Source organism: Nilaparvata lugens, chromosome 6, assembly GCF_014356525.2.
Source record: "Nilaparvata lugens isolate BPH chromosome 6, ASM1435652v1, whole genome shotgun sequence".
NCBI lineage: Eukaryota > Metazoa > Arthropoda > Insecta > Hemiptera > Delphacidae > Nilaparvata > Nilaparvata lugens.
The window spans coordinates 22,412,284-22,439,980 of record NC_052509.1 but is presented as its reverse complement, the minus strand read 5'-3'; the positions used below and the strand labels follow the sequence as shown (position 1 = coordinate 22,439,980).

The window sequence follows — 27,697 nt, the reverse complement described above, 5'->3', positions numbered from 1 at the left end:
TAACGATCGATAAAAGAACAATATATTATTCTCCATGCCTCAACCAATTTGAATATAAATTTGCAAATGATGAAATTATTCTTACACATGTTACTATAACATATTTTCTACTGAGATGAATACAGTACAGGAGTCGTATAAATAGTGCTGGAAAGGGTTTTCTAGGAAAGAAAGACGATTTTAAAATACCACATTTTTTAATAACGCACATATATTTAAATATTACAACCACAATATATAGGCCTAAGCCTGATACGGGAATGTTAGAGTTCAAAATAATACAATATGAGATTCATAGTGATGATCATATTTTTAATATTTATTATTTTGTAATAGTAAATGCAAGTTTTAATATCAAATTCTGAAAACCATTACTCTAGTTTTCTTCCATATATAATTAAATAATGAATGTAACGTTTTGTGATGTAGATTCTAGTTGAATTTATTGTATTAGTAGATGAGAATAATTTGGTAAAAGTACTCTATTTCTCTTTGGAATATGGCCACAATACTCGATAAAATTAAATTTGACTAGAAATTTCAATGTATTATTTAATAAAATCTTTCAAATGGATTTATTATTTAGAAACACAGAATGAGTATATAATAAAGCAGAAAAACAACATGAAATAACATAGATCTTTAAAATTTCAGAGCAATATCATGTTCATATACTTCTATGAAAGGTATACTCGTAGAGTTGACAATTCGTTGGAATGCTATTGAAATATGTTCTCAATGATACATCAAGTGGTGGGATCAGGTTGAGACTTGTAACATGAGAGACATGTTAAAAGATGACAGTTTACACAGTTCAACCTTGGTTCATTAAAATAATAATCCAAACCAAAACAATGTTTAAATTACAAAAGCTGATATCAGCAACACAATACGTATTGATAATATATTATGATACTCGATTTCCTGAATTCAGAAGGAATGTTGGCGAAAGTAAAAATATTAATTTGGAAGAACGAAGGACTGCTGATCTATTAAATAGATTTATCAATTTTATTTCCAGTATCACAATTCTTTTGAGGTTCATGCCGCATTTCAGGAAAAAGTTCCTGCACACAAACATCCATCAGTGTGTAGAAGAGCTGCTTATTTTGGATAGGGTTTTGTAGCGCGGAATAAACAGCAAAGTAGACAGGTTTTGTGAATCGACCGCAATCGTCGATCATCTTCTCAACGGTGACAGCTAGATGCAGCCTGTCCAGTTGGGGTCTGCTTTCGAAAACAGCTGACTTCAGCAGTCTAATAAGGTAGGCGGTGCGCTGAGGAATGAGCAGGATGCGTATCTTTTGGTTCACATATGAGGCAATGAGGGCGTCTAGTATTTTGCCAAAAATGCTTTTCAACGCCAGGATCAATTGTAGCATTTGGCGAGGTAGGGCGAACGCAGTCACGGCTGCAAAATAAACAACACATTGTAAATACCTGTCATTTAAGTAGACAACACAATAATGTAAATTCGAATTTAATTTTCAGGCGAATAGCATTTGAATGTAATTATGGCGAAATAGTAACAGCAAGATGATTTTCTCTACTAAGGTCAGCCACTAACGTAACGTTTCGTGTTTCGACTGACATGTGAACAGTCTTCTGTTACAGCTATCCTCCAAGAGTATTCAATCAAAGCGACTGTCATTAACTTTCGGTTTTCGACAATATAGTTGGAAATTTCCTGTGAAACGCTAAGTTAGTGGCTAACCTTAGAAATCTTATAACGAGTAGGTTCAATGCAGTGTAAAAGTTGGTAGACTTAATTGATTTTTATAACAGATTAGCGTGATGTTACGGAGGTTGTATCCCACTCCCACATGCAATGGTAGGCAGTTTCCTTGCTGAAATAGAGTAAAAGATTCAGATTCGTCCAAGACCTAGCACAACAAGATGTTGGAGAAGGTGGAGCCTCTCCTATGTCGCTATGTGTTTCATATAATAAAGTTTGTAATACGGTAATGGTCTATCAAGTATTTTTCAACGATTGCAGTTGTACCAGAATAAAATTCAACTCAAGAAAGCCGTTTGTGTTTATTGAACAGTTTTACATCTCCAAAACCAGTTTTCAATTTCATCCTAGTCTTTTTTCTATTGTTTATATACTGTATTCGAATTTTCATGTTTTAGTATCATATTATAGATCTAGGAGTAAGAGCTGTAACACGTTTTCTGATATCAAGCGTTTTTGGTCGTATTGGAACTTACCCAAGAATACGAGACAATCGGAGGGGCAGTTGAGTGGCAGAGCAGTGCCCTTTGGAGCCGGCTGCTTCAAACTGAGCATCTCCTCACCCACGCCCAAATTGTTCATGAATATTGAGCCAGTGATGTTTCGCTGCTTCCTCGGTGACAACTCTTCGCTCATATCCTTCCATTCAATTTTACTGTAAGCAACAATAGCACTAAAATATACATGTCTCAAATTTAGGAGATAACGATGAATTGGATAACATTATACTCATTATTATTCAACCATGCAATCAATAAGTAAAAATAGATTAATTTTATTAATACTTTCTCCAGAACAAGTCTTAATACGTATTTAAGACTCCCCAGGTGTTCGAATGTGCGTTGCAACTCACACAGACGTCCGTCTGTCTGCATAATTAATGGTGTTTCTAGTGCAATATTTGTGTTATTTTATCCAGATTTCAACCGTCAAAATTTTAAATTATTATTTAAATTATTTAATTTTTAGGGCCAGTTTCCGAGCTCGGGATTTAGCTAAGTTCTAGACTTTAAACAGCTGGAGTCAGAAAATCGGCTTTCCGAAACGGGTAGTAATCGTCATGGTCACGTTTAAATTGAATTTCGAAAAACTACAAAATAAAATGAAGAGAAAATAGTGTAAAGTTTCAGCTATTCTGAATTATTCAGGAATTTTTAATTTTGTCAAGGAAAAACCATTCTAATTATAGAAATGATAAAATGAAGACTGTCATAAAAACTGCGACTACGTCCCATTTCGGTAAGCCACTTTTCTGACTCCAGCTGTTTAAAGTCTAGAACTTAGCTAAATCCCGAGCTCGGAAACCGGCTCTAAGTTTTTTTTTGAGTGGAAATGGACTAAATTTCAAGAAAGTAAAATGATAACCTCAGGTAGCAGTAGGGTTACTTAAGGTATTTCGTGGCCAAGTTCCTGAAGATGGAAACAGACCCAAATATTATGATTCTAGGGTATCTGAGGGAATGTTTTTGAAAAATGGTTGTTGGTTAAAATCATGTTTTAGGTGGAAATGTGTATTGACAACCTATGTAGAACAGTTCATTTTGATTCGAATCCCATCGAATAGAGGTCTCTATCATTGATAGTAACAATTCTATGGCCGTTTTAACAAACGCCTAATCCGCCATTTTGAATCGGCCATTACGCGGTCCAGTCTTGACCCCCAAATGCGCATCAAGTGGTTCGGATATCCTGAGGTACCCTAGAATCAGAAAATTTGGGCCTGTTTCCATCTTCACGAACTTGCCCACGAAACTCTGTTTTTGGGACATAAGAAGTCCTACTGTAGGAAGATATTTTCATTTTTGAGCTTCGTCGCTCCACTATGTTTGTAACCATGCCCTCTCAACCCAATTATAGGAATATATATTTGTTGGTACGCACTTGCTCTTAGCCCTGGTCTCGGTGGAGGTGAAGAAGGTGTTGATGAATGGGTCTAGGTTCTGGCCGCGCTCCTTGCGCAGAGTGAGGGCCGACACCCCGGGCACGGAGCGCCGCAGCAGGCGGCCAAGGGCACTCACCTCCGGCACGAACTCCCCCGGGTCAGACAGGAACGAGTACAGCAGGTCTGATCCGCGCAGTGACGGCTTTGCCAGCAGTTTGTGCAGGTACTCCTCGTACACCTACCCAACAAACACATTCAACGCTTCAATAATTGTTTGTTATTTATTAAGTTTTTTGAGTTTATTCTTCCAACTAAGATAGCAACTACATACTGTTCTACCCTATATGAATAATGTTAATCTTTCCTTATGTGATTTTTTTGCTGAGTGTGATGCCCACATGAGCTATAGGCTTGTGCGTAGGTAATGAAGAGGATGATAATGAGAGATGAATGGACCTACATTTTTAGATGGGTTACTAACCACCGGGAAGCGATCTAACAACTCATGAATCATATTCAGAGGAGTTGGCTCAAGCGGACACCCTTCCAACGGGAGTAGCAGGTGCATGATTCTCAACTTATCTGAGCGATAGCTTTTCAGCGCGACCACTGAGTCAAACCGCTCCCAAATTGTATGGACTTTTTTCAATTTATACAAATTTCAACATGAAGGGTTCAGAGAAATAATACACATAGTCTCAAAAAGCAAATTTTACAGGAGAACGATTTTGAAGAAAATGCTACATGGACTCTGTTCATTTTTCCTCTGATCTTGTTCGTTATTATACATGTCAAGCCATGGACTTTGTGCGTTACTACTTTGTATGCTATTTCTTCTTCTGCTTATATCTAGGACTATGTTCAATATATCTCTGTATTATTTTACATGGCAATAGTACAGCATGATAGCCACCTGTTACAATGAAAATCTCAATTTTGAAAATTTTGGACTATGTGCGTCATTTCTCTGCGTTATTTCAACATAATATTATAATGAACAAAAGTTATTTGGAAATAGATGTAATTTATTTTCAACAAGTTTTTAAAGCCTATCAGGGGAAGTATTCTTTCCCCACGCACGAATGAAGAGTCCAAGGAGGAGAAATATATTTCCTCAAATAATAACTGAATATGTTTATGCATTTCTTGTATAAATTAAAAATCGTTACTATTTTTAAATACAAAATTTGTTTTTCCTATATGTATCCTTGATTAAAATAATAATACATGACATAAACTATATTTGTTCACTTGTATGAAATAATGTCCTAGGAGGGACAGTTTTGGGCAAGAACCAATAGTGTTTTTCTTCAAGTATATCAATGATACATGATAGAGTGGATAAATGAAAAATAATAATCACGATCGATTTAATTGACTGATTGTTGCTAGTGGAACCAGGTGGAGCGTAGTCTACAAAGTGATACTATTTTACTGGCGATAGTGATACTATTCAACAACGACTTGAAATTGCCACAACCACTTATTTATAGAAAAGTTGAGTTACTAGATTCGACTAGACTTCCATTTTTAAAGGTTCAGTTTACTACATAAAATATAAATAAATCCTTCTATTTGATTATGATGCGAATTTTGGACATTATGGTCCAAGATTGTTTTAATTCATCGAGCATATGAATCACTAATTGGAGTTTGTTGAATAAGTTATGATATACCTGGGTGCTCTCACTGCGTGATCCCGGAGCAGAGGGACCTAGCAGCCTCCTCGTCGGTAACTGGGCATCAGAAAATTCTCCATGGAATTCGGCCAGTTTCGATTCCAGAGTGTAAAAGTCTGCTTGTTTTCTTTCTACTGTCCATTGGCTGCTATCTCCTGTTGAAACGTATAAATATTTATAAAAAGAAGTACAGGACAAGTATCAGCTAACGAAAGACTAGAATATTTTCAAGTAAGAGATTCACATGAACGATAGTGATTGATTAATCAGGATTCAATCAGATTTAATAGAAAGAAATACAATTGTAAATATGAAGGTTTGGACCCTGAAAGCCAATAAGTGAAAAATGATAAATGATGAAATAAGATAATAGTTTATTTTTATATGATGATACACATACTTTGGAAATCAACCGTTTGAACTAATTTGGAAGATTAAACTAATCAAGCAAAAGCCTTTTGCAACTTTATTTGCTGGGAATGCCTTTGGCTTGTGCGTGGGTAATTGGAAGAATGATGATGAGAATAGATCTTCAGCTTAAAGTGAGTTCCAAACAATTGGGAAATGAGTTTAAAGTTAATGGGGCTGACTCGAGCAGTTTCACATCCAACAGGAACAGCAAGAGCAATTATTCACTTATCCAATCTGAGTGAGTAGATATTACTCTACCTGCTGGATGAATCAATTCCTACAATCAAGTATTACTTGCACAAGCTTCTTAGACAGTGAATTTGAATAATTTATTAGATTTTTTCTTACTTTCCTAAGATTATTAAATGAACAAATTGAATTGGATAGAAACTGTATTATTAATAACAATGTCATTCATTTTATTCAAATGCTGGTAGACAACAGCTCACCTTCTCTAACATCGATGCGTTGTACGTTGATTGTATAGGCAGGGCCACACTTATTGGTTGTCGGGTCAAATTTCTGTGATACATTTGGCACTGACACTCTCCAAGCACTCAGATCACGTTCTGGCTCACAAAACTGCAGTGCTTCTGCCTGTCAATTTGCAAACATTTATAAATAAATATCAGTTTAACACATGTTGAATTTGAGTTTGCAGAAAGGCCTGTTAAATTTTAATCGTGTTATTCGCCACTGAACTAATCAGAGAAGCTTTCTTATCGAAAAATCCTTCTCTGATTGGTTCTCGTGACATTTAATTATGATAAAAATTTAACAGGCTTTTGTGCAACCTGGCAACATACTTGAAAGTGTTTGGAATATATTGAGCAACATTAATGTTTCGATTCCTGATATTCGATAGAACTGAAAATACTGATATAGTGGCCAGTTTATGAGAATTGTAGTAAGTATCTGCACATACGAGTACTTACTATTGCAAAGACTTTAATTACTTAGCTCAGCGTTCTCTGTTTCTTGGTCAAGTGGTAGAGTGGTATTGTCCAAACGTCTCTACGTCATCAAATAAAAACGGATCTATTCTGTTCAAAATATTATAAGTCTACTAAGAAAATAATAAAGTTTATTTATAAATTGAAGAACACATAAATTGTCATGGAACAGACCACTGGTCCCAGGAAGGATTAAATTATCAAAAATGATTTGATGATATTCAACAAACTTGTTATGATATTGTGAGTGATGTGTTCAGTAGATAAATATTTCTACTTCTAGTGGAACGTGTCTGCTGTACTGTGTCTAGAGCGGTTTAATTTTAATGCGAGTGCAATTGAAACAATTAATGGTCCATTCTCTATTTTATAATCTTACAGGTGCTCTATTCTCTATCTACAGATGGGAATAATAATAATAATTTTTATAATAATTATTCTCTATCTTATAATCTTAATAGTTCTATCGAGAATAACCAAATACGAGCTATTTTGTATTCCTACTTCAGCTCGTTTCCAGTTTCGATCACTATACTGTATAAATGAAAGTGGATTTAATCAATAATTTGGAAGTATAAATGAAACTCACATATTCTGGATCAGCTTCAAGTTCTAGTCCAGTATCCAGAGTGAATGCTTGTCCTTCCATAACCGGATTTGCTTTTAGGGCGCCTTTTATTTTATTTAAACGACTTCCTAGTCGAAATACTGCACTGGCGCCATCTTGATTTCTACCAGATCTGTTCAATACCATAAATGTTTCAAACACCATAAAATTACAAAATATAACTCATCAAAGAAGATAGTTCTATTCTATTTACGCGCTTCAAGAATTTAAAGAGCGCATGAATCACTGGCTGAAAAATATTTTCATTAATTTGGTTTAGATTTGGAACATTTCTTAGAACTTGCCTGAAAATTGTAGTAAGTAGAAAAATAGAAAATTATGAGAACTTTCAACTCAATTCCAAAATTTTGAAGTATACAAGACATTTCATATAAATCAATTGATAGGCAAAATATTAAAATGAAGTAGGCTACAGTACTACACGAAATTATAAAATTTGTATCATGAATTGTCTATAAAATTAATTTACTGATTAGAATAATAATATTTTAGAAGAAATTTATATCAATAAAAACTTGTGTATCTATTTACACCTATCTCTAATACATCCATTTATTAATTTATACTAAAGGTGCGTCCACATCTGGCGAACATGGAAGAACATTGTTCGGCCGAACATGTTCAGTGAAATCATGAAAAAAATGTTTCATGTCAGGTTTTTACAGTCTGACAAGGCAAAGCTAGGCGCATATTGTGGCGAGACTGGCGTGTGTGAAATGGCACGAGTCTGCTAGACGATGATTATAATTGAATGAAAAAGACTAAGAAATTGTCAAAAAACCACTGATTTATTGATAATTAGAAAGACCGGTTTCGGTTATTACACCATTGTCAATCTCTGATAAACTAAAATTTATGATCAAAGCCTACCGAAGAAATCAGACTGAGCTCACAAAAAGAGGAACATTTTAAGAAAACAAAAAGAAGAAAAAAATCCCAGCGTTGCTATGGTGGCAATGAAACTTTTTTCTAAGATACATAACTAAAAACCATTAGAAAAAAATATACAGGACACTGCTGCCTCAATCTGAATCATCTCCAGAGAGTAGACTAGCATTTTCAGAACGAGCACTAATTTGTTCGTTCAACATTTATATCACGACGTCAGTGAACAAGTTAGGCCGAACAATGTTCGTCCACGTTCGGCAAAAAAATGTGGAAGCACCTTTATGAACACATAAAGCAAAGAAGCAGATCAATGAGTGGTAATATTTATGATGAACATTTATGTGCAATGAGATATGAAACCTGAATTACTCCTCTGTCGAACCAAGTTGAATCGGTTGAATGAAAGTGTAAATCAATCAATAAATCCCATATTAATTACCAAAAAATTGTTAACTATGACAATTCCCATGAAGTGATTAAGTAACTACTGACATTAGTATCAGTAGTTAGTGATTGAGTAAACTTTTATTTTTGGTGAGAAGCGTCAATAACATACCAAGCCATATCAGTCATACTGAAATATATTCTTTGAATCGACACGTGATACACACTTAAAAAGTGCTGTATTGACAGAAAATACATAGACCCCACCAAAAAACACCAACCCAACAAATCACTGGGAGCTTAGCTTGACCATATATAATACATACAGACAAAATTAGTAACAATTTATTGCGGATTTTCTTTCAATTAATTGAAAAGGAATGATGAAACTTCTACATTCATGCAACAGAAAAATACCTTGAACCTTATTTCATTTTTATGTTGCAAAAAAGAATTCAAAGTCAAATAGAATAATAATTAATATGTTCTTGTTTATTTACTCGCATTGAATGTATTTTTGTGTTTTTTGTTACGTTCATGGAAGAAAACCATTCTTTAAAACATCCTTTAAAGTTTTATGACATGGGAAGAAGAGAATTTGCAGCTGAAGCAATTCAATAAAATTTGAACTTAGCAAAGTTATTAAAGCTAAATTTAATTCAGTAAATTTAATGAATTGATTATAAAACTGATAATTGTAAAACTTGATGGAAAAATTAATTCAAGTCTAATCCAAGAACCCACACAGGAACTGTGCTTTGACATGGAATCAAATTTTCTAACTAAGCAATAGCACTGGTCCTTTGCTGAAAACCAAAGTCTTTGTTTTTTTTTTGCTTTGAAAGACACAGATATTAAGTAGAAGCAGAATAAAAGTGCATTGGAAGTTCAATAAAATGCAGCAGTCCAAAAACCCGATTGAAAATAAAATTGTATACCAACATGCCTTAATATGCTATGTTTTCTGGCATTCTTCATATTACGCTGAGAACTGCAAAAATATGATATGCAAATTAGATAAAATCAAAACAAAAAAGAGAAATGTTTCCTTGGAAAAATATTTACGGTATTGATAATTACCTTGTGATGTATATTTTAATGGTGAGTGAGAGATAAAAATGAAGTAAGAATCAAATCAATAAAATATCAAGAATCAATAGAAATTGATAAATTATTTTTGAAAGAAGAGAAATAATTGTTGATGAAGCCCACTTTCCTCATTATGTAAAATCTCAATTATTTTGTGTAAATCATGTCGCCTCACTATATAATCTTAATAATGTTTTACAATCATGTTAAGTTGTTCTTTATATTTGAATGCTCTTGAAATATCAGTTTATTATAAAATAAATTGTCAAATACAATCAACTAACCGAATAAAAAGACAAGATAATAAAAAGACTCAACTACACATTTATAAAAAAGTCTCACTTTTTAATAAATCTGTGTTTGGATAATATCTAGTATTTTATTCAGTATGGATAACTTCCATAATATCACCTTCAGAACTGATCAGACAAAATAGACTAAATCAAGTTTTTCAAAAAGAAGTAGAAATGACTAATGTACTAATTGTATCATTTTGTATGGAACATGCAATATTTTATGTTATTGTTCATGTTGTAAAATAATAGCTCATGAATAATGCTAAACAATCAATTGTTAAATATTATGAGTTAGTAGTGTTACCACTGAATAAATAGATAAATGAACAATATCAACTTTTGTAATAATCAAAAATGACTAATGATGGTGATTGCTAATATAATGAGCTATTTTAGTCTAGGAATTACTATTTCAATAAAAAATTACTATTTCTTGTTGTAAGAAATGAAGTATAAAGAAGAAATAAAAAGAAATTTTGAGATTGAAATTGGTCATTCAGAAATATAGATTCATGAAGTTATAACGGAAACCAAGACCCCAATAAGACTATAGTCGCAATACAATGAAGAATGGAAGATAACTAGTTTCAATTTCAATGTGTTAGATGAATAAATTTATTTCAATGAAATAAGACTCTCACCTTCCTTTAGCAGGAGATCCAGGTAAGGATGGAGAGCTATTGAGAAGGCATGAATAAAAAAATGTGCGAGTAAGTAAGAAAAATTCATGTGCGGAAAAATATTAGAATTTGATACAATATGAATATGAAAAACTTTATAATTGATAACAAAGATCTATGTTTTAAAGATTAGCCTATATTTGTAAATTGTTAAACAGTATACTAATTTAGTTTGAAAATTCCAGGAAGCTCAATAAATTTCTAAATAAGCTATTTTTTTATCAGCAAATAAAGATAATCTAGTTGATAAACACTAGAAATTGCTTATTTATTACGTAATAGAAACGATGCTAAAAGGTATCTTAATGGTCAAAGCTTATTTGAATGTATTTTTCCTACAAATGCAACAGCTTTTAAACACACATTGAATCGAATGCAATAAGAACTGTAAAAGCTACCCAGAAAATTACTACTTATAAGTTTCATTACCTTATAAAATGTTGAATAGAAAACGAATGTATCCAATTGATTATTATTATTGGAAAACCACACTTCAAAGTAGAACTTATCTATTAGTAAAGTACAAAATCTATATTAGTAAATTCAAATGACTTTAAAAATAAAAATATGCACTCACAATAAATTACTGTAAATAATTTTCATGCATTCATTAAAACAATGGGTCGTTTAAAAGTGATAATAAATGTGATATTTAGCAATAGCTTTTCAACATTTTGTGCAGGATTTGATGATTGTATGAGAAATTCGTGTAATTGTTGAATACAAGTAGATATTTCATTTTCAATCTACATTATTAGAATAAATATTGTAAAACTAATAATCTTGAAGCGAAGTATCATGCTTTGTATGTATCTATAAAAATATATGATGAAATTGAAAAATTTTCAATTTATGTGGTCCTATTCAAAGCTAAAATTATGGAAAATTCTAGTAAGACTCTTCTCATTTACTTTAGTTCTGTAGAAGCCTCAGCAAACTATCATGAACACATACTCTAATGTCTTCAATAATTATTTTGTGTGTTGAGGAAACGTATACCGTACTAATTTCAATTTAATGTTAAGAACAAAAATTTGAATCGATTCTAAACTTCAAGATAATATTATCAAGCGTTCACTTACTCACCTTGATTCTGATTTATTTCCACTGTTGCAGATTCTAGGACCACACAGCCAAACATAAAACTGAAAAGTAAAAAATATACATTATTAACAAATATGAAAACGATTTAGTTAATATTTGCTGTAATTTAAAAAAAATAGCAATGGAAAAAATGAAAGTGCATTAGTTTCTCAATCTTGTCAACAAAGAAATTTATTGAGAGAGAGGAGCAGTGTGAAATGTTCTTTTACTCTGTTTTGTACGGAGCCTTAGATGAAAGTAAATATACACCGAGTTGTTTTAACTATTATTGTGCCACTTTCTCAACGTTTCTCAAATAAGCCACATGAAGGCAAAAAGGTAGAGTATATTAACACAGATGAAAGCTGTATAAATTCTCATGCAGATGAACTATGGAAACTATCAAAACTATTATTATGAATATAAAATGAATTGAAGATTCAGGTAAATTGTGGCACAACAAAAGTCAACGGGGTCCTTTGAATAATGACATGGATAATCAAGTATAAATAGATTGAAAACATGTAATTTGGTAGAAGTGAAATAAATGGATCAAATATAATTACATAGGGAAATATTGATTAATTGAATTTTTTGTAAAGAAGAGCATAATTTTCTTCCAATGTGTTCTAACTTGTACTGTTGATATAAATTATAAATAATCATAGGAGCCATTTTTATCACATTGAAAAAAGTTAAGTGAAAATACTGATGTAAAAGTGAAAAATTTACTCAGAAAATTAAAAGAGTAAAAATAATGTAGAGCTTACATCATCACTGGAGTGAAATTCAGTACAGTATGTTGAATCTAGAAGATTGTAGGCGAATTCATAAGCTTGGAACAAAGGTGGAGATGTGCGTAATTTTGTAACATCCTTCGACAGCACTGAAAATAAGAAAAAAAATACTATTTTAATAAAAAATATCCTATAGTTACTGTTAGAACGAAAAGAAATAATATTGCAACATCAACACAAAATAAAATTACATCATCGTAAATAAAAGATATGCGAGTCTGCTAACAAACAACGGAAATATAAGAGAAGTGTTATCATACATTAAAAACTTAATTAATTAGAATGAGGTTAATCAAGAAAATTTTTATTGAGTATATGTTTTTAATGTTTTTTTTTGTTTTTATTATTAAGTACATGGAATTGGATTAATGAATTACCAATCGTCCAATTCTTAAAATTCGAGAGTTATCAATTGAGAGTAATCCTCTACAGTATAAGCAGGTGGGTGATAGTATTAGCCTGTGATAAGACAATTGAAGGAAATTTGAAAGATTATTAATAGTAATTTTAAACCACAAACTCATAAATAATCTTATCTATGAGGTTGGAAATTGTTATGTGTACCTTTTCTCATGCCGGTAATGCACTCCTCTGGAAAGTGGATGGCATCGGGAGAATGTGGACTGAAATAGACCGAATAAAGATCCCAGGCATCTTTATACAGCCTATCCAGCTCTTCAGTGTCCATTTCTGGAACCAGCATCTTTTTATTGAAAGCCTCTGTTGGCAGATAAAACAGTTTGTTAATTGATTGCTCAATTAGTTATTATTTTGCAGGATTGCTAATTTTTTTATTTATTTATTTATTCCTTGAAAAAGCATTACAATAATTCACAATTTAGAAATATAACAACAAAATGAGTCAATAGGAAATACAAATAAACATAAGGAACTACTTCCCCAAAAGAACAAGCTCGAGCTTGGGGAAGGAGCAGCCGTACTTTGACTACTTACTTATTATTAATTAACATTACAGTATATACATTAACAACTAAAATCAAATCCTTTCAATAAACAAGATAAATCAGTGATGCTATAATAGATCAATATATTTACATACAATATGTGTTAGAATGCAACAAAATTTGTAAATTATAATAAATTATAATAATGACCTGATATTGCCTAGCCCAGTGTATAACATGATATAAGATGTGGTACAAAATGGAATCTATTCAATTGGAATAATTACTATACTAATGTAATCCAGAAATTCTCGGCACTATCCCAGCCATGAGAGCTAACCAGATACTTTTTCAAATGTAGTCCAAAGTTTTTTTGGGCGAGTAAACCTCTCAAATTACTTGGAAGAATATTAAAAAATAATGGAGATAAATATATGAAGCTACGCTGACCAGCAGTAGTCAATAATCTAGGAACAGTAACCAGACCTGACTCCTCCCGTCTTGTAATAGCACAATCCGTTCTATTAATGAAATGAAAAAGTGATAGCTTCTTATAATATAATATGATCTGTTTCAGGTATATCTGTCTAATCGGTAGAACTGAAAATTCCAAAAAAGCCAATCTTGTTGAATACATTCTATTCTTTTTCAGAATAATTTTTAATATTAAATTTTGTATTGTTTTTACTGGTTTTAGAACATTTGTATATGCACCACCCCAACCCACAATACCGTATTGGAGCAATGACTGTGCCAGTGCATAATACACTATCTTCATGACTTTCATAGGCAAAACAGAACGTAATTTCACAAATAAATAAATAAGTTTTCTAGATCGTGTAGTAAGCTGCGACAAATGTACATCCCACTTTAAATGCTGATCAACCATTACTCCAAGATATCTGATACTGTTAACCTTCTCTATTTTATTACAATTAACTGAATACCCTAAATCTACATGACTAAGACAATTTGGAGAATGCAAAACAAGTGACATATTAACTGGCTGATTCTGTATATTCAAGGAAAAAGAGATGTATTTTGTTTTGGACAAATTCAGAGTCAGTTTTCTTCTATCAAGCCATTTTTTTACTTCTCCCAGTCCCCTAGCAGCTGAGTCATATGTGCTAGCCCAGTTTTCTTCATGAAAAATTAAAACTGCATCGTCTGCAAATGAAAATATTTTCCCATTGATTAAATTGAGGTTACAAAAGTCATTAATATAGATCAGGAAGAGGCAAGGTCCAATCACTGTTCCCTGCGGGATTCCCATTTTAACAGATTTATATTCACTAACAGTGTTATTGACTCTAACACATTGTTGCCTATTCTTTAAATAACTGCAAAACCATCCCAGTGCCACATCCTCAAGACCAAGGCTACGGAGACAATCAAGTAGACGATCATGGCAAACTGTATCAAAGGCTTTTGCAAGATCAAGAAAAATAGCTATTTGTCTCCTACCTACATCCAAGTTTAAGATTGTTTCTTGAACAAAAGCAGCAATTGCTTCCTGTGTTCCCATCCCCTCTCTAAAACCAAATTGATTTTTTGACAGAATATTATTCACTTCCAAAAATTTATGTAGCTGTCTCTTTACACATTTTTCAATTATTTTAGCCAAATTCGAAAGTAAACTTATAGGTCTATAGTTGGTAATTTTCCTTTTGTCTTGTGATTTGAATATTGGTTTTACTACAGTTGTTTTAAAAGAATCTGGAAAAATACCTTGTTCAAAACTTACATTAATAATGTGTTTGAGTGGAGAGGCAACAATACTTTTAACAGATTTTAAAACAGATACAGTAATGCCATCATGACCAGGCCCAGATGCACCTCTAAGACTCTCGATCGCCTCCACAACCTCAGTCTCTGATACATATTGAAAAGTAAAATAATCTTGCGGATTGTGGGGATTGTCTGGTTGCAAATCGTCACCAGGCTCACTAGGAATATTTTGTACCATTTTCTCTCCTAATTGAGTTGCTACTCACCAAAGTCTAGACAAAACTGAAGGATGTGAACTGCTCCCTGAGTTTTGAGAAACTGCATGAAAGCGTACAATAAAGACTGCTCTTTCAGAATGATACACATATCCGGTTGCAATGCCTGAAAACAATATGAATGACCTAATTTAATTTCTAGATTTTAAGTAAATGTTCAAGTACTTGATAATCTGAAATGATAAGAGTACCAACCATGTATAACATTAGCAGCCATTTGTATTATTTACCTCTTGACAGTTTTAGTCACTAACTTTACCTCAATAACGTTTAGTTGAGTTATTTATTTATTTTTTTTTGTAGATGGAATAACTTCCTCAAAAGTGATATTTTATGAAATCTTCGTTTCTTTCAATCAGCAATAACATGGAGAATTTATCTTGAAAATTTCAAGTCTTTATCTTGTGCCTTTTGCACAGCCTTAAAGGGTGCTGGCAGGGGGGGTCACTTTTTAATTTCAGGATTGATGGGGGTCCTTGTGACATTGAAGCTTTATTAGGGGATGACATTAGGGGGTTCTCGAGGAAATATGGTTGTGAATCCCTGATGTAGAAAATGGTAATACGTTGATGATTAATGTACGCTGAATATGAAGAGAATATAAGAATAAATTAAGAGTGAGTGGAGCATGGAGATTACATAAACAAGAAGTTTTGATTGAACCAGAAATGCTTGAGAAATGATACGTCATGTAGAGCAATGAATAGATGGATGGATCAACAAATACAAAGTTTTCTATATCTATAGTCCAGGCAATGAATGCTCAAAAAAGGGTATAGAGGGAAAAGTTGGGAAGAAAATTTTTGACCCCGCCGTTCTGTTAAGAGTACTAAGGAGGTAAACATATCAAAAGTCCACACCCCTACCCACTGTGCTAAGGGGGTGGGGGTGGTTTAAAGGTACAATTTTTCGGTTTCTCGCATAAAACTCAAAAACTATGTATCCTAAGATGAAATGATGTATTATTTCCCTATTCCAAGTTTTCCTTTTATTGTTATAGCAGCTTCAATGCAGGGGGTGAAATTTTCATTGCTGCAACAATTGAACGTTTGACAATGACATTTGAAGGGGGTGTCTGTGACACAATTTTTGACTTTGTAGCTTTATTTGGACTAGCTAATAGGTGAACATAGCAAAATTGCGCATCTTTATCCCCTCTGTTGAAGGTGTGGAACTGCTGAGTTGACACTTGTTGCAGCAACGAAAATTTCACCCCCTACATTGAAACTGCTATAACAATAAAAGGAAAACTTGGAATAGTGAAATAATACATCATTTCAAATAGAATTCAATGCTCTACAAACCTACGGTAAGCATCAGTTTTTATGATGCATTGTTGGAGAGTTATAAGCCCTGAAAGAGCAAAACATTGGATAGAAACCTGTTATTTTAACAATTACACTCCATCAAGAGCAAATATCTCGGGAACTGTTTGAAATATCACAAAATTCTACTAGACGAAAAGTGTAGAGAATTTATCAAGCTTCATCTTTGAATTGTTAGTCATGTCGATTGAACCCATTATTCTCAAGATATGAGCGTGGAAGCAAAACGCTGAAAAATGCAACTTTTAAACCACCCTCATCCCCTTAGCACATGAGTTAGGAATGAGGACTTTTGATATGTTCTCCTCCTAACTAGTCACAACAAAACTGTAAAGTCAAAAATTTTGTTTAAAACATTCCCTCCAAATTCCTTTGTCAATTATTCTATTGTTGCAAAAATGGAGATTTCACACTCAACACTAAAGCAGTTGCAAAAGGTGTAGGGAAATTCGTAGAAGTGTGAAATTATACATCAAATTGAAGAGAATTTAATGCTCTATAAGCTGATAATCAGCATGAACTCTTCTCGTCGATTTTTAAAACGTTATAAAAGCAATAATAGAAAAAAAATTGGTGGCAAACGTATTTTTTTCAAAAATTTGGGGACTTTTGATATGTTTACCTCCTTACTACCCTAAACAGAACGGCGGTGTCAAAAATTGTCTTTCCAACTTTTCCCTCTATAACCTTTCCTTGACTGGACTACTAGTCTGGATTAGATATACAGGTTTATTCTAAATGATGGAACCATTTTTAGAAATTCATAAAATTCCTGATCCGAAATTAACAATTCTTATACCAATGAAAAGAAAAAGTTCAGTTTTTCCAAATTTATTCCACAATAATTACCATAGGCCCCCCCTATAAAACTGGGCAGCCAGGTCAGTCACTCACTCCGTCACAGATCATTGTTTTTAGACTGAGGCAGCTACTTTTTGGTTTGTGGTGTGGTTGACGTCTCGACAGACAACCTGCAACCAAAATGTGGCTGCCGTGTGTCTGCTCAACAGTGCCCATGACAGAGTGAGTGACCGGCCAACTACGAGACCTGGCTGCCCGGCTGGTTGCACGTCCTGACTGTCTAATCTGAAAGGGGCCAAAGGTGATCAATTTTTATTTATTTATCACATTGTGTGTAAATACTTGAGATGAGTAGAGGCACAACAGGATCATGCCCAAAACTGTCCCATTTCCAATTTATACTAGGCTATACTGTCCGAATCAAAATGTAGGAATTTATTATTGTAAAAAACTTCGGAATTCTCCTTTTCCATTGGTATGAAGGTATAATTTTATGGCAAATAAATTAACTTGAATTTTTATTTTAAAAAAAAGATAGTTTATTTCATATCAGTACATTAGTAGGCCTAAATATGAATTTTAAAAATGGGTTCATCATTTAGTATAACTCTATATCATTGTAAAAATCGAATAATATTACAATAAAGTAAAATTATGCTTTAGTTCACTATTCAAATGAATGTTTACGATAATTCGATTACAAACATTTGCCAGCCTGATTCATACATACCGTAGGATGTTGCACTTTATTGTTGGCATTGGCGAAATGTTGGAGGAATTCGACTTGCTCGATGTTGTCATTGGCCGGATACTGAGTGAACGATTGCCGGCTGAGCACGAGCACAAGAAGGCTGTTGATGATGGCCGGGTCAGCCAGAGCATCGGCCAGCGGCAGCAGAAGCCAACCTGCCACTATCTCTCTTACTAACACACTGTAGATCCTGAAAATACATCACATTTCCATGTACATTACAGTCTGATTGAATGCTTCTAAACTCTAAAACACCACAAAATATAGTCTATGTACTTTGTGTTGTGTTGTTTATTTATCACATTGAGCATAAATACTTGACATGAGGAAAGGCACAACAGGCTCAGGCCCAAAACTGTCCCATTTCCAATTTATACTATACAGTGCAAATAAAAATGTAGGTTATGTCACTTTCACTCTTAATAAAAACAGTTCACACTTTTTAAAGTTCAGAAAGACAAGAAAACTTTAAATTAAACAGATATTAAATCAACAAAAGTAAAAGTATAAAATTAACAAAATCTAGAAGAGTTGTTACATAGGCTATTAATCATACTGAATAAATATATATCTTATTTCTGTATCAATTTCATATTTTAGCGCCACACGACCGCCAACAATATAATTATTATTCTAGTTGCAATGTCTTCGTAATCTTCTACATAGTACGCCTGCGCGGTGCTATCACTCCGGGGCTCTAGTCGCATACCTCTGTCCGGGAGCGAGTTTGCCAATTGGTAGCTAGGCCTAGTATAGCAAGTCACTTGCTCTTCTCTGCACGATGAAGTCGATTACAGGCTCATAACGCATCGTTCGAACCTCTCACTCAAAGTTGCTAGACAGTATTTTCTCATTTTTTGAAAAACCTCAATTAGTTAGACCTCGTTATTTTTAGTTTACACCTCAATACAAGTGTTACCAGCGAAAGAGTGCAGTGCTCGTAAACTATGCGTATTCTTTCCATGGCCATGGTCGCCAATTCAGGTAACTCATCGAAAAACATCGAACTTCAACAATAAGGTTGTGATAGATATCAATATTCAATGAAAACTACTTTATACTGTCTAACCAAGATTTAGTGTAAATCTGATTTTTGTTGAGTGTGAACAACTCATTAAAAAAATGGCGAATCGGAATAAAATCGTAGATGAAACTGATCGAAATAGCTTATCCTGGAACCCATAATCATACTATGATGTATATAGCCTATACTTTATAGGCTACATATATATACCCACAAACAATTTTCTTCACAGACAAAGGAAAAATATAATTTATGACTGCAGCAAATCGAATCATAAATCACTCCTGTACAGATTTCAACAAAATGAGCCGGTATGATAAGCATTTTCACTACATAGTAATCATACTAAATTATAATCATATCCCAGTTATCATTCTTCAAAAAGAAATTGAATTTTGAATCCACGACGAGCTTAAATTTTGGGAAAAATGGCAGTAGAAAAAGCTCACGTCACGTTAAGATGTAATTTTCACTAGATGGATAAATTACTAATGAGAATAATAATGAAAATTCTTACTTGCAATGTAAATAGGAGTGCTGGAGCAGGTAAGGAAGTAGTTGAGAGGTGACACACCTCAGATACTTCAATTCAGTCTCTCTGCTGAAAATGGTGGGATGTGGACAGAACTGCTCACCTTTAATTGTTCTGATTTGCGACTCCAGGTGCCTTGCAGCTGCAGGCACCAACTTATTACTCACAAATTTGCCAATATCAATCTGTAACAAATAAATTGAATATCTAATATAAATAGTGATCTATGACCTTTCATTTTACACACATCATGAAAGTGTACAAAGAGAATGTTGGGGTATATTTTGTGTGAATTTTCCTATTAAATGAATTCATTGCAAGAATTTTTGTATACTTGCTATTTGGAGATGTAAGTAAAATTATTAATAGACGCCCCCTGTGGGTTGGGGAACATCGTACTCAAGAATGTGTTGAAAACCAGAATTCACTCACAGTATCTCTGCTTGTCGTAGGAGGCGACTAAAAGGGACTCCAAGGCAAACTCCAGAAGTTGCCTTGCCTTCAAACCCACGGGATCTGCCCCATCAGGGCAGTTTCGGAGGGGCAAAAAGAAAAACCCAAGAGACCAGAGATGGGTGAAACCTCAAGCACAAATGCAGGTCAAGAGGCTGAGTCAAGGGTGGCCAGGCGCTCTAGAGGCAACTTGGCCGCCCCTTCCTCAGCGGAAGCACCTTCAAAGAAGGCCAGGAGTGGAACACATTTTGGTCACGAGGACTAATCAGTCTGAAGAGACTTCCAAGTATATCACACTGGATTGCGCCAAGCAACCAGGTGATGAATGGGATGTTAGCATAGGGAAAAACTCCTGGTTCTTGTAAAGGACACAGGTATTGGTTTGCCTAACATACTACTTGGGAACACAATAAGCTTCGGTTGACGTGTGAGGTTCTTTGAACCTTTTGAGGTTCTTTGAACCATTATTTCCTTTAAGATATCTAAGTAAATTAGTTAAAGGGACAGTTTTCAGTGCATAATATTTTTACTAATAGGTAAAGATTCATGAAGATTCCTTTGATTTTGCAATATTCTTTCTCAGTGATTACTAAGGTCAGCCAGCTATAATATATTATATAAATGCATAATATTATGTATTATATACTTAGTATATACATTATGTATATGGTATATCTACATTACAAATAAGTATTACAGTGCATTTACTCATTTCCATCTACCATTTTACTTATTTATTCATATGGTCAAATTAAATATATTTAATCATATGAGTTTTTTCCAATTTTCAAACGCGGATATTTTATTCAAGTCTAAACTTTTGTATTATTCACAGTAAGTTATAACTCAAGATTACGGTAATAACTGTAGATTATCCTTAAGTTAGATCAAGTGGTGATCCCGTCCTGTCCCCAAACCTATGGATTGGGGTACAGTTAAGATTTAATTCACGAAAACGTCGACAGCCCCAAAAGAAAGCCTATTAATTTGCACTAACCTTGGAACTGGCGAGGAAGTGGACTGTATATCTCGAGTGTAGAAGTTACTGGTGATATCCTGTCTTCATGTGTAGGCCTATATGATATTGTACATATATCATGAAACGGAACGAGGTAATTGCATTCAACTCGAACGCCACGGAACAGGAGAAACGGAACGAAACGTTGTTGACTTCTCGAGCACGCTTCTTGAAGTGCTGGGTTGAAAGATAAACGGGGAGGATGAAGGAGGGGTGAGGGAGAGAGGTTATCTTGCCTCTTTGGGAGAGGGGGAAGGGGAGGAAAACACAAACTAATCAACCTGCAATCAAGGCTGCCGATCCTCCATGAATCCACCATCAAGTAAATAAAGTAAGTAGGTGAGTAGATAAAGTAAAGATTATCCTAAAGTAACTCAATCATCTCCCAGTTTTATGTTGAGTTTCTGAAAATTGTATTACATATTCAACATACCTCAAGTAATCGACTGAGCAGAACACTGGCGGTGTGACGTATACAGTTACGCAGATCACTTTGAAAGCTGGCATCAGTTGAAATGTCTTTATACCAGCTCTGCACAAAGTCATCTAGTGTTTTATCGATCAACTGCAAAAGCCATAATTCAAATAAACAGCAAATTCAAATGAAATACGAGCAGTACAAACTCAACAACACAAATATATTTCTCAAATATATACAGGGTGATTCTTAATTATGGTAAAATAATTTAATGTGTGATAGTAGAGGTAAGAATAAGAAAAAAAAGTTCTTATAAACATATATCCATATATAAATGCTTCATTAGCGAGCTATACAGGGTGAGAGATTTCGCCCGGAATTCAGTTCCTCTGGTGAAATACACCGATGCTGAATTGTTTGGCGACTAGTTCTTGGAAAACTTATGCTTGATTCTTATGGAAAAATATCTGAAAAATTGAATAAAACTAGTCTGGAAGCTGTAGTGTGAGTAGTTTTTGAGAAAAAAGTTGAAATATGCAAAAAATCTAAGTAGAAAAACACAGACTTCTACGTTTGATGCCTAATAACTTTCTTTAATGACCAGTAAACAGATAATTTTTCGCAATAAAAATAGTAGAGAATTTAATTCTGAGGAGAATCATGTAAGCTGTGTAAACTAAATTTGAATAAAATGTATTATTATGTAGTACATTACACCACAAAAATTTACTGTTTTATGAGGAGAGAGCTAATAACTCATAGGTTGTAGCTGATTGCAAATAAAATATTCGGTTTTTTATGAAAAGTTTGATTCTTATATGAATGTAACATATCTAAATGACATTTAACTTATACCAAAAGACTAAAGATGATGTTCAAAGTGACCTTCGTTGTTCTGAATGCATATGTTCAGACGTCTTCTCATCGATTGTCGGACCCGTTCAAATATTCCAGGAGTCTGCTTCATCATTTCTATTCCGTTCAAAATCCTTAATCGGAGTTCTTCAATGGTATCAATCGGAGTATTGTATACCAAGGTTTTCAAGTGTCCCCAAAGATAAAAATCCAAAGGATTTAAGTCTAGTGACCTAGCTGGCCATGGTACTGGCCCACCTCGGCCTATCCATTGATTTGGAAAGCTGTGATTCAGGTGTTCACGAACAGCAACACTGAAGTGTGCTGGAGCTCCATCATACATAAACCAAATGTTTTGGCGCAACTGAAGAGGTACATCTTCAAATAAGATGAATAGCTCCTCTCTCAAAAAGTTTAAGTAGATTATGTCATTAAGCCTGGGAGGAAGCTCGAACAGTAGTAGATGATCTCCTATGATTCCTGCCCAAATGTTTACTGAAAACTGATGTTGTGGACGATTAGGATTGATGGCATGAGGATCTCATCTGCCCAAATATGTTGGTTGTGGACGTTAACGATAGCTGTTCTTGTAAAGTGTGCCTTGTCGGTAAATAAAACGGTTGTTAAAAAGTTTGGGTTAACAAGTGTTTCTAAAAACCATCGGAAAATACCAGCACGGGGAATACAGTCTCGTGACAATAGAGTATGAACTTTCTGGAGGTGGTATGGATGTAATTGTTGCTCTTTCAGTATTCTCCAAATAATAGATTGATTGACATTAAACTGCACTGACAAAAAACACAGCGCGGTTACAGTAGGCATAACTTACAGTTTGTTGTTTTGTTCAACAGTGAGCTAAAATATTTCTGAAAATAACTTTCAGCTGATAATTTCTTTTGAATATTTTCTTATTTAAAACAAAATAAATCAGCTGTTTTTGAACAGCTGTTATTTAAATCCATGTTTTATTTGCAATCAGCTACAACCTATGAGTTATTAGTCTCCTCATAAAACAGCAAATTTTTGTGGTGTAACGTACTACATAATAATACATTTTATTCAACTTTTATTCAAATTTAGTTCACACAGCTTACATGATTCTTCTCAGAATTAAATTCTCTACAATTTTTATTCCGAAAAATTATTTGTTTAGTGGTCATTAAAGAAAGTTATTAGGCATCAAAAGTAGAAGTCTTTGTTTCTCTACTTAGATTTTTTGCATATTTCAACTTCTTTCTCAAAAACTACTCACACTACAGCATCCAGACTAGTTTTATTCAATTTTTCAGATATTTTTCCATATGAATCCAGCATAAGTTTTTCAAGAACTGGTCGCCAAACAATTCAGCATCGGTGTATTTCACCAGAAGAACTGAATTCCGGGCGAAATCTTTCACCCTGTATAGCTCGCTAATGAAGCGTTTATGGATATATGTTTATAAGAACTTTTTTTCTTATTTTTACCTCTACTATCACGTATTAAATTATTTTACCATAATTAAGAATCACCCTGTATAATTATGTATGTATATATTTAAGATTAAAAAAAATGTAAAAATCAAGGATAACTTTCACAGGATGACAGAATGGTTGAAGAAGAAGTGAGCTGCTTACAGAAGTGTGTCATTGCTCATGAAACAGTGCATCCTATATCTAGCATTATGCGCTGTCTTCACAAATAATCAGACAGGACCCCAGAGTAACACCAGTAGGACAGCATGATATTTTGAGATACTAGATAGAGACAAAATACTTGGGTCTGTTCCTTTCTTCATATTTTTGAAATTGATTATTGATGAATTTATTGTTTAGTACCGTAACATTCTTTGCGAAAAGTTAGAAAAGTTATTTACAAAGGACATAGGAAATCCTAAGCGAACGTCCACAATGAGACAGTAATTTACCTCTTCAATGGCGGAGTCGATTTGTTTTGGTATGTTAAGTCCAGTCCAGGGCTTTGATGTGTTGACCGTCCGCTCTCGATCGCAAGATCCATCTCCACAGATGTTGCACTTCAATTGAATTCTTGTTTTGTATTTGAAAGTCTGTTTTTTGGATCCTCTAGTGATAAAGTTCGTCAACCATTGCTCTATTTCCTTTTGGTACCTTAAAATAGATAATTCACGTTCAGGTTAATAAATTTACAAGCACACGTTAATTTTAATCAAATCATTCAATACAACATATGAATAGAATAGAATCGCTGCCTTTATTTTGACCTAGGGGGAATGTAGTACCATGAATAGTAGCAAAGGGAGAGAAATGGTTTATTCAGCTCATCAATTTATACATTTTAATTACCATTTATTTAAATACAGTTAAACCACGTTGTTTATCCGGTTTTGATGCAACCAGGGCCAATGAAGATAAAGGAATTACCAGGTAAACCTTTTGAGAGAAAGTGCTAAATAAACACCTTCAGTTTTTCTCTTCAATGCTGTACCTGCAAAGCACGAGCACATTACGGTTGTTTTTCTTTGATATATAAAGACGTTTATATTTGCATCCTTCATAAATAGGCGTTCATCCTACAACAATAATTTAAAACTATTAAGGCCATTGACAGACTGTGCGTCTCAGAGTTCAGTCAGCCGAAAACGAGACCGCACAGTGATGTACCGAGTAGAATCCGCGCCACTAACACTACCTTCTGAGCTGAGTTTTCTTAATTCAACTAATAGGCTGATTAAAACGTACTCCACTTTCTACATTACGAGACCCCCAGATATATCAGCTTGTTCATATATTATTTTCATATCATTGGAATGATTAATTGACAAATAATTAACACATTACATAGCTTACTTTAAAAGTGTGTGGAATAAGAAGAAACCACTGATATATGAAGCGAATACAACAACACCGGAGACGAATCTGTAATAAAATAAAACAGAAATAGATTTGAAAAATTATAAATCAGTAAAGTGTAACATTTTTGGATTGCAAATATTCACCATGATATGGAAATGAGAGCCAAGAAAGTATATTAATCACATCTTAGATTGTCAAAAAGATAATATTGACTAATAATTTTAACTAATAGAGATTTGCTGTTAAAATATCCATTATATCATTAATTAATATAATCTGTCCCACCTGATTCAAAAACAACTTTTCAAGTACAAGAGTGTCTCTTTTCAACATGGTAGCTCCTAAATATTGAAGACAAAGGGCCTTGTATAAGTAAATCGACAAAATATTTTTGGAATCTAAATAATTTGAGAACTTTCTTTTATTTATGTTTACATTTATGAATTATAGTTGAAACAATATAAAAAACAACTAAAATCACATAATCAGACTCAAGTCACGTTTAATAGCTTTGTATGTTAAATATTTCAATACATAATTTGTGTAAAAACGTTTTAAAATATTGTCTTTTTTAAATGATGAAAAATAAATAATACCAAAGAAAACTTCTATAGGCTACTTTTAGAAAAAAAGAAGGTCTTAGAAATCTGGACATGATTGTTTATTCTAAGATAATACATACTAGCCTATTTTTCAACACTAAGGCTCGTATTACATAGACTAACAGAGAAAGAGAGTGTAATCATTTGCCGTGTTTGTAAATTACGCTAAGACACCAGAGAGACGCTAATATTGATAGCCACGCTGGCGACCCGAGTGAAATGGCTGTAATAGATTGAATGGGTTTAGGGCAATTTGGTTTGTAATCTGAGCTGTCCAACACAATATTCCATTCCCTACTTTACTCACATAGAGTCTCAAATCTCATACTGAGGCTCAAATCCAGAAAACCTTTTTTGGCAGACCCCCCCACAGGCAGGAAACCCTCGAACACATCAACTGTGGACCGAAGCTTGGCAATCTGTTTCAGTGAGAAACAAAGACATAGTTGATGATCCAACTACGAGGGTGAATGGTTTTCAGCTGCCTCGACAGGTGTGGGTGAGACTGAACAGATTTAGAACAGGACAGGACATGCCAAAAAACATGCGTCGATGGGGTATATCAGACATATTTGTCGTGAGGAGCAAAGCATGAACAACATCATTACGGAGTGTTCTTTGTCAAGATTCCAGGGAGGGCTAGATTACAGAAATTGCATGTAGCAGATGATGAGGCCATACTCTGGCTCAAAAACTTAAAAATACTTGTACGAATTGTTTAATTGTTTTTATCTCTTTCTATTATTATTTGTCTCTGTCACTGTATCCATACGACATATATCACATAGAGTGTATAAAATAATCTTGTATACGTGAAATATTCTAACCTTATCTTGGACTATGTTACTTATAAATTTGGAAGAAAAATAGCACAAGGACTACCTTATTATTTCATCTTTCAATGTTATTACATTAGTGACATTTGCATTGTAAATAAATAAATCTTAAATATGATGTGATTAATACAAGCAAACCACGTTATTTTCCGATAATATTTTATAGACAAAAGTGCACTTTTTCCAGCCGCCAAAATGTTGTGGTCTAGTGTAATACAAACCATTAAAAAAATTGTTGATACGGTACTCACCTCAACATAGAAAACACCAGAGAAATTGAAACCACGCTCAGAAGTCCAATGCGAGCGTACTTGTCAATCCACAAATGATGAATGACAGAATTTATTTCGTTTGATTCCATTTTTTAAATTATAAGATACAATGAAAATATGAGAACTCGCATACAATGTTTTGATTTGAATACAGGTTATTTTCAATTCATACTTGAAAAAGCAATAAGCTTTTGATTGAAATAAAGATTGAATTCATTTCATATACTATGAAATTCCATGCTAAGTATTAAATAAAACTAAGTATCAACTTGAAGACTCATGAATCAGAAATAATATTTTAAGATGTTATGTTATGTTGCCTAACCTAAAATGCATACAAAGATAATATAGATCCTTAAGATGAAAACCTACAAAATGCTTCTAATAAAAAATTGATTATGACCATTCATAATTTCACAAACATCAATGCAAATGCAAAACGGTTTAACAAAAAAATATTATTATATTCATTTTGATGGAGCAACTATTTAGCTCTTCACTTTTATTAGCACATTGATATATTATGGAAATTCAGCATTCAATCAGCTGCTATTTTTGACAATCATCATCTGTAACTGGAAGCAGC

At 33.6% G+C, this 27,697-nt stretch overlaps 1 protein-coding gene across 3 annotated transcripts; it reads right to left on the bottom strand.

The window, feature by feature from the left end:
* Window positions 1-176: 176 nt before the first annotated feature.
* LOC111056103 (sorting nexin-14) lies at window positions 177-27,657 on the bottom strand. Of its 3 annotated transcripts, XM_039430434.1 has the most exons (18): window positions 27,091-27,657; window positions 25,396-25,464; window positions 24,495-24,696; window positions 21,751-21,882; window positions 19,832-20,031; window positions 18,270-18,480; window positions 15,405-15,519; window positions 13,070-13,225; window positions 12,479-12,594; window positions 11,712-11,770; window positions 10,587-10,622; window positions 9,507-9,551; window positions 7,250-7,400; window positions 6,157-6,304; window positions 5,294-5,451; window positions 3,617-3,855; window positions 2,212-2,390; window positions 177-1,411 (listed from the first exon to the last, which is right to left on the bottom strand). In XM_039430434.1, the coding sequence occupies exons 1-18, from the start codon at window positions 27,198-27,200 to the stop codon at window positions 993-995; spliced, it is 2,745 nt and encodes a 914-aa protein (XP_039286368.1). In that variant the 5' UTR covers window positions 27,201-27,657; the 3' UTR covers window positions 177-992. The 3 variants fall into 3 exon arrangements, with proteins under 3 accessions (XP_039286368.1, XP_039286369.1, XP_039286370.1); XM_039430435.1 differs by lacking the exon at window positions 9,507-9,551; XM_039430436.1 differs by lacking the exons at window positions 9,507-9,551; window positions 10,587-10,622.
* Window positions 27,658-27,697: the final 40 nt, after the last annotated feature.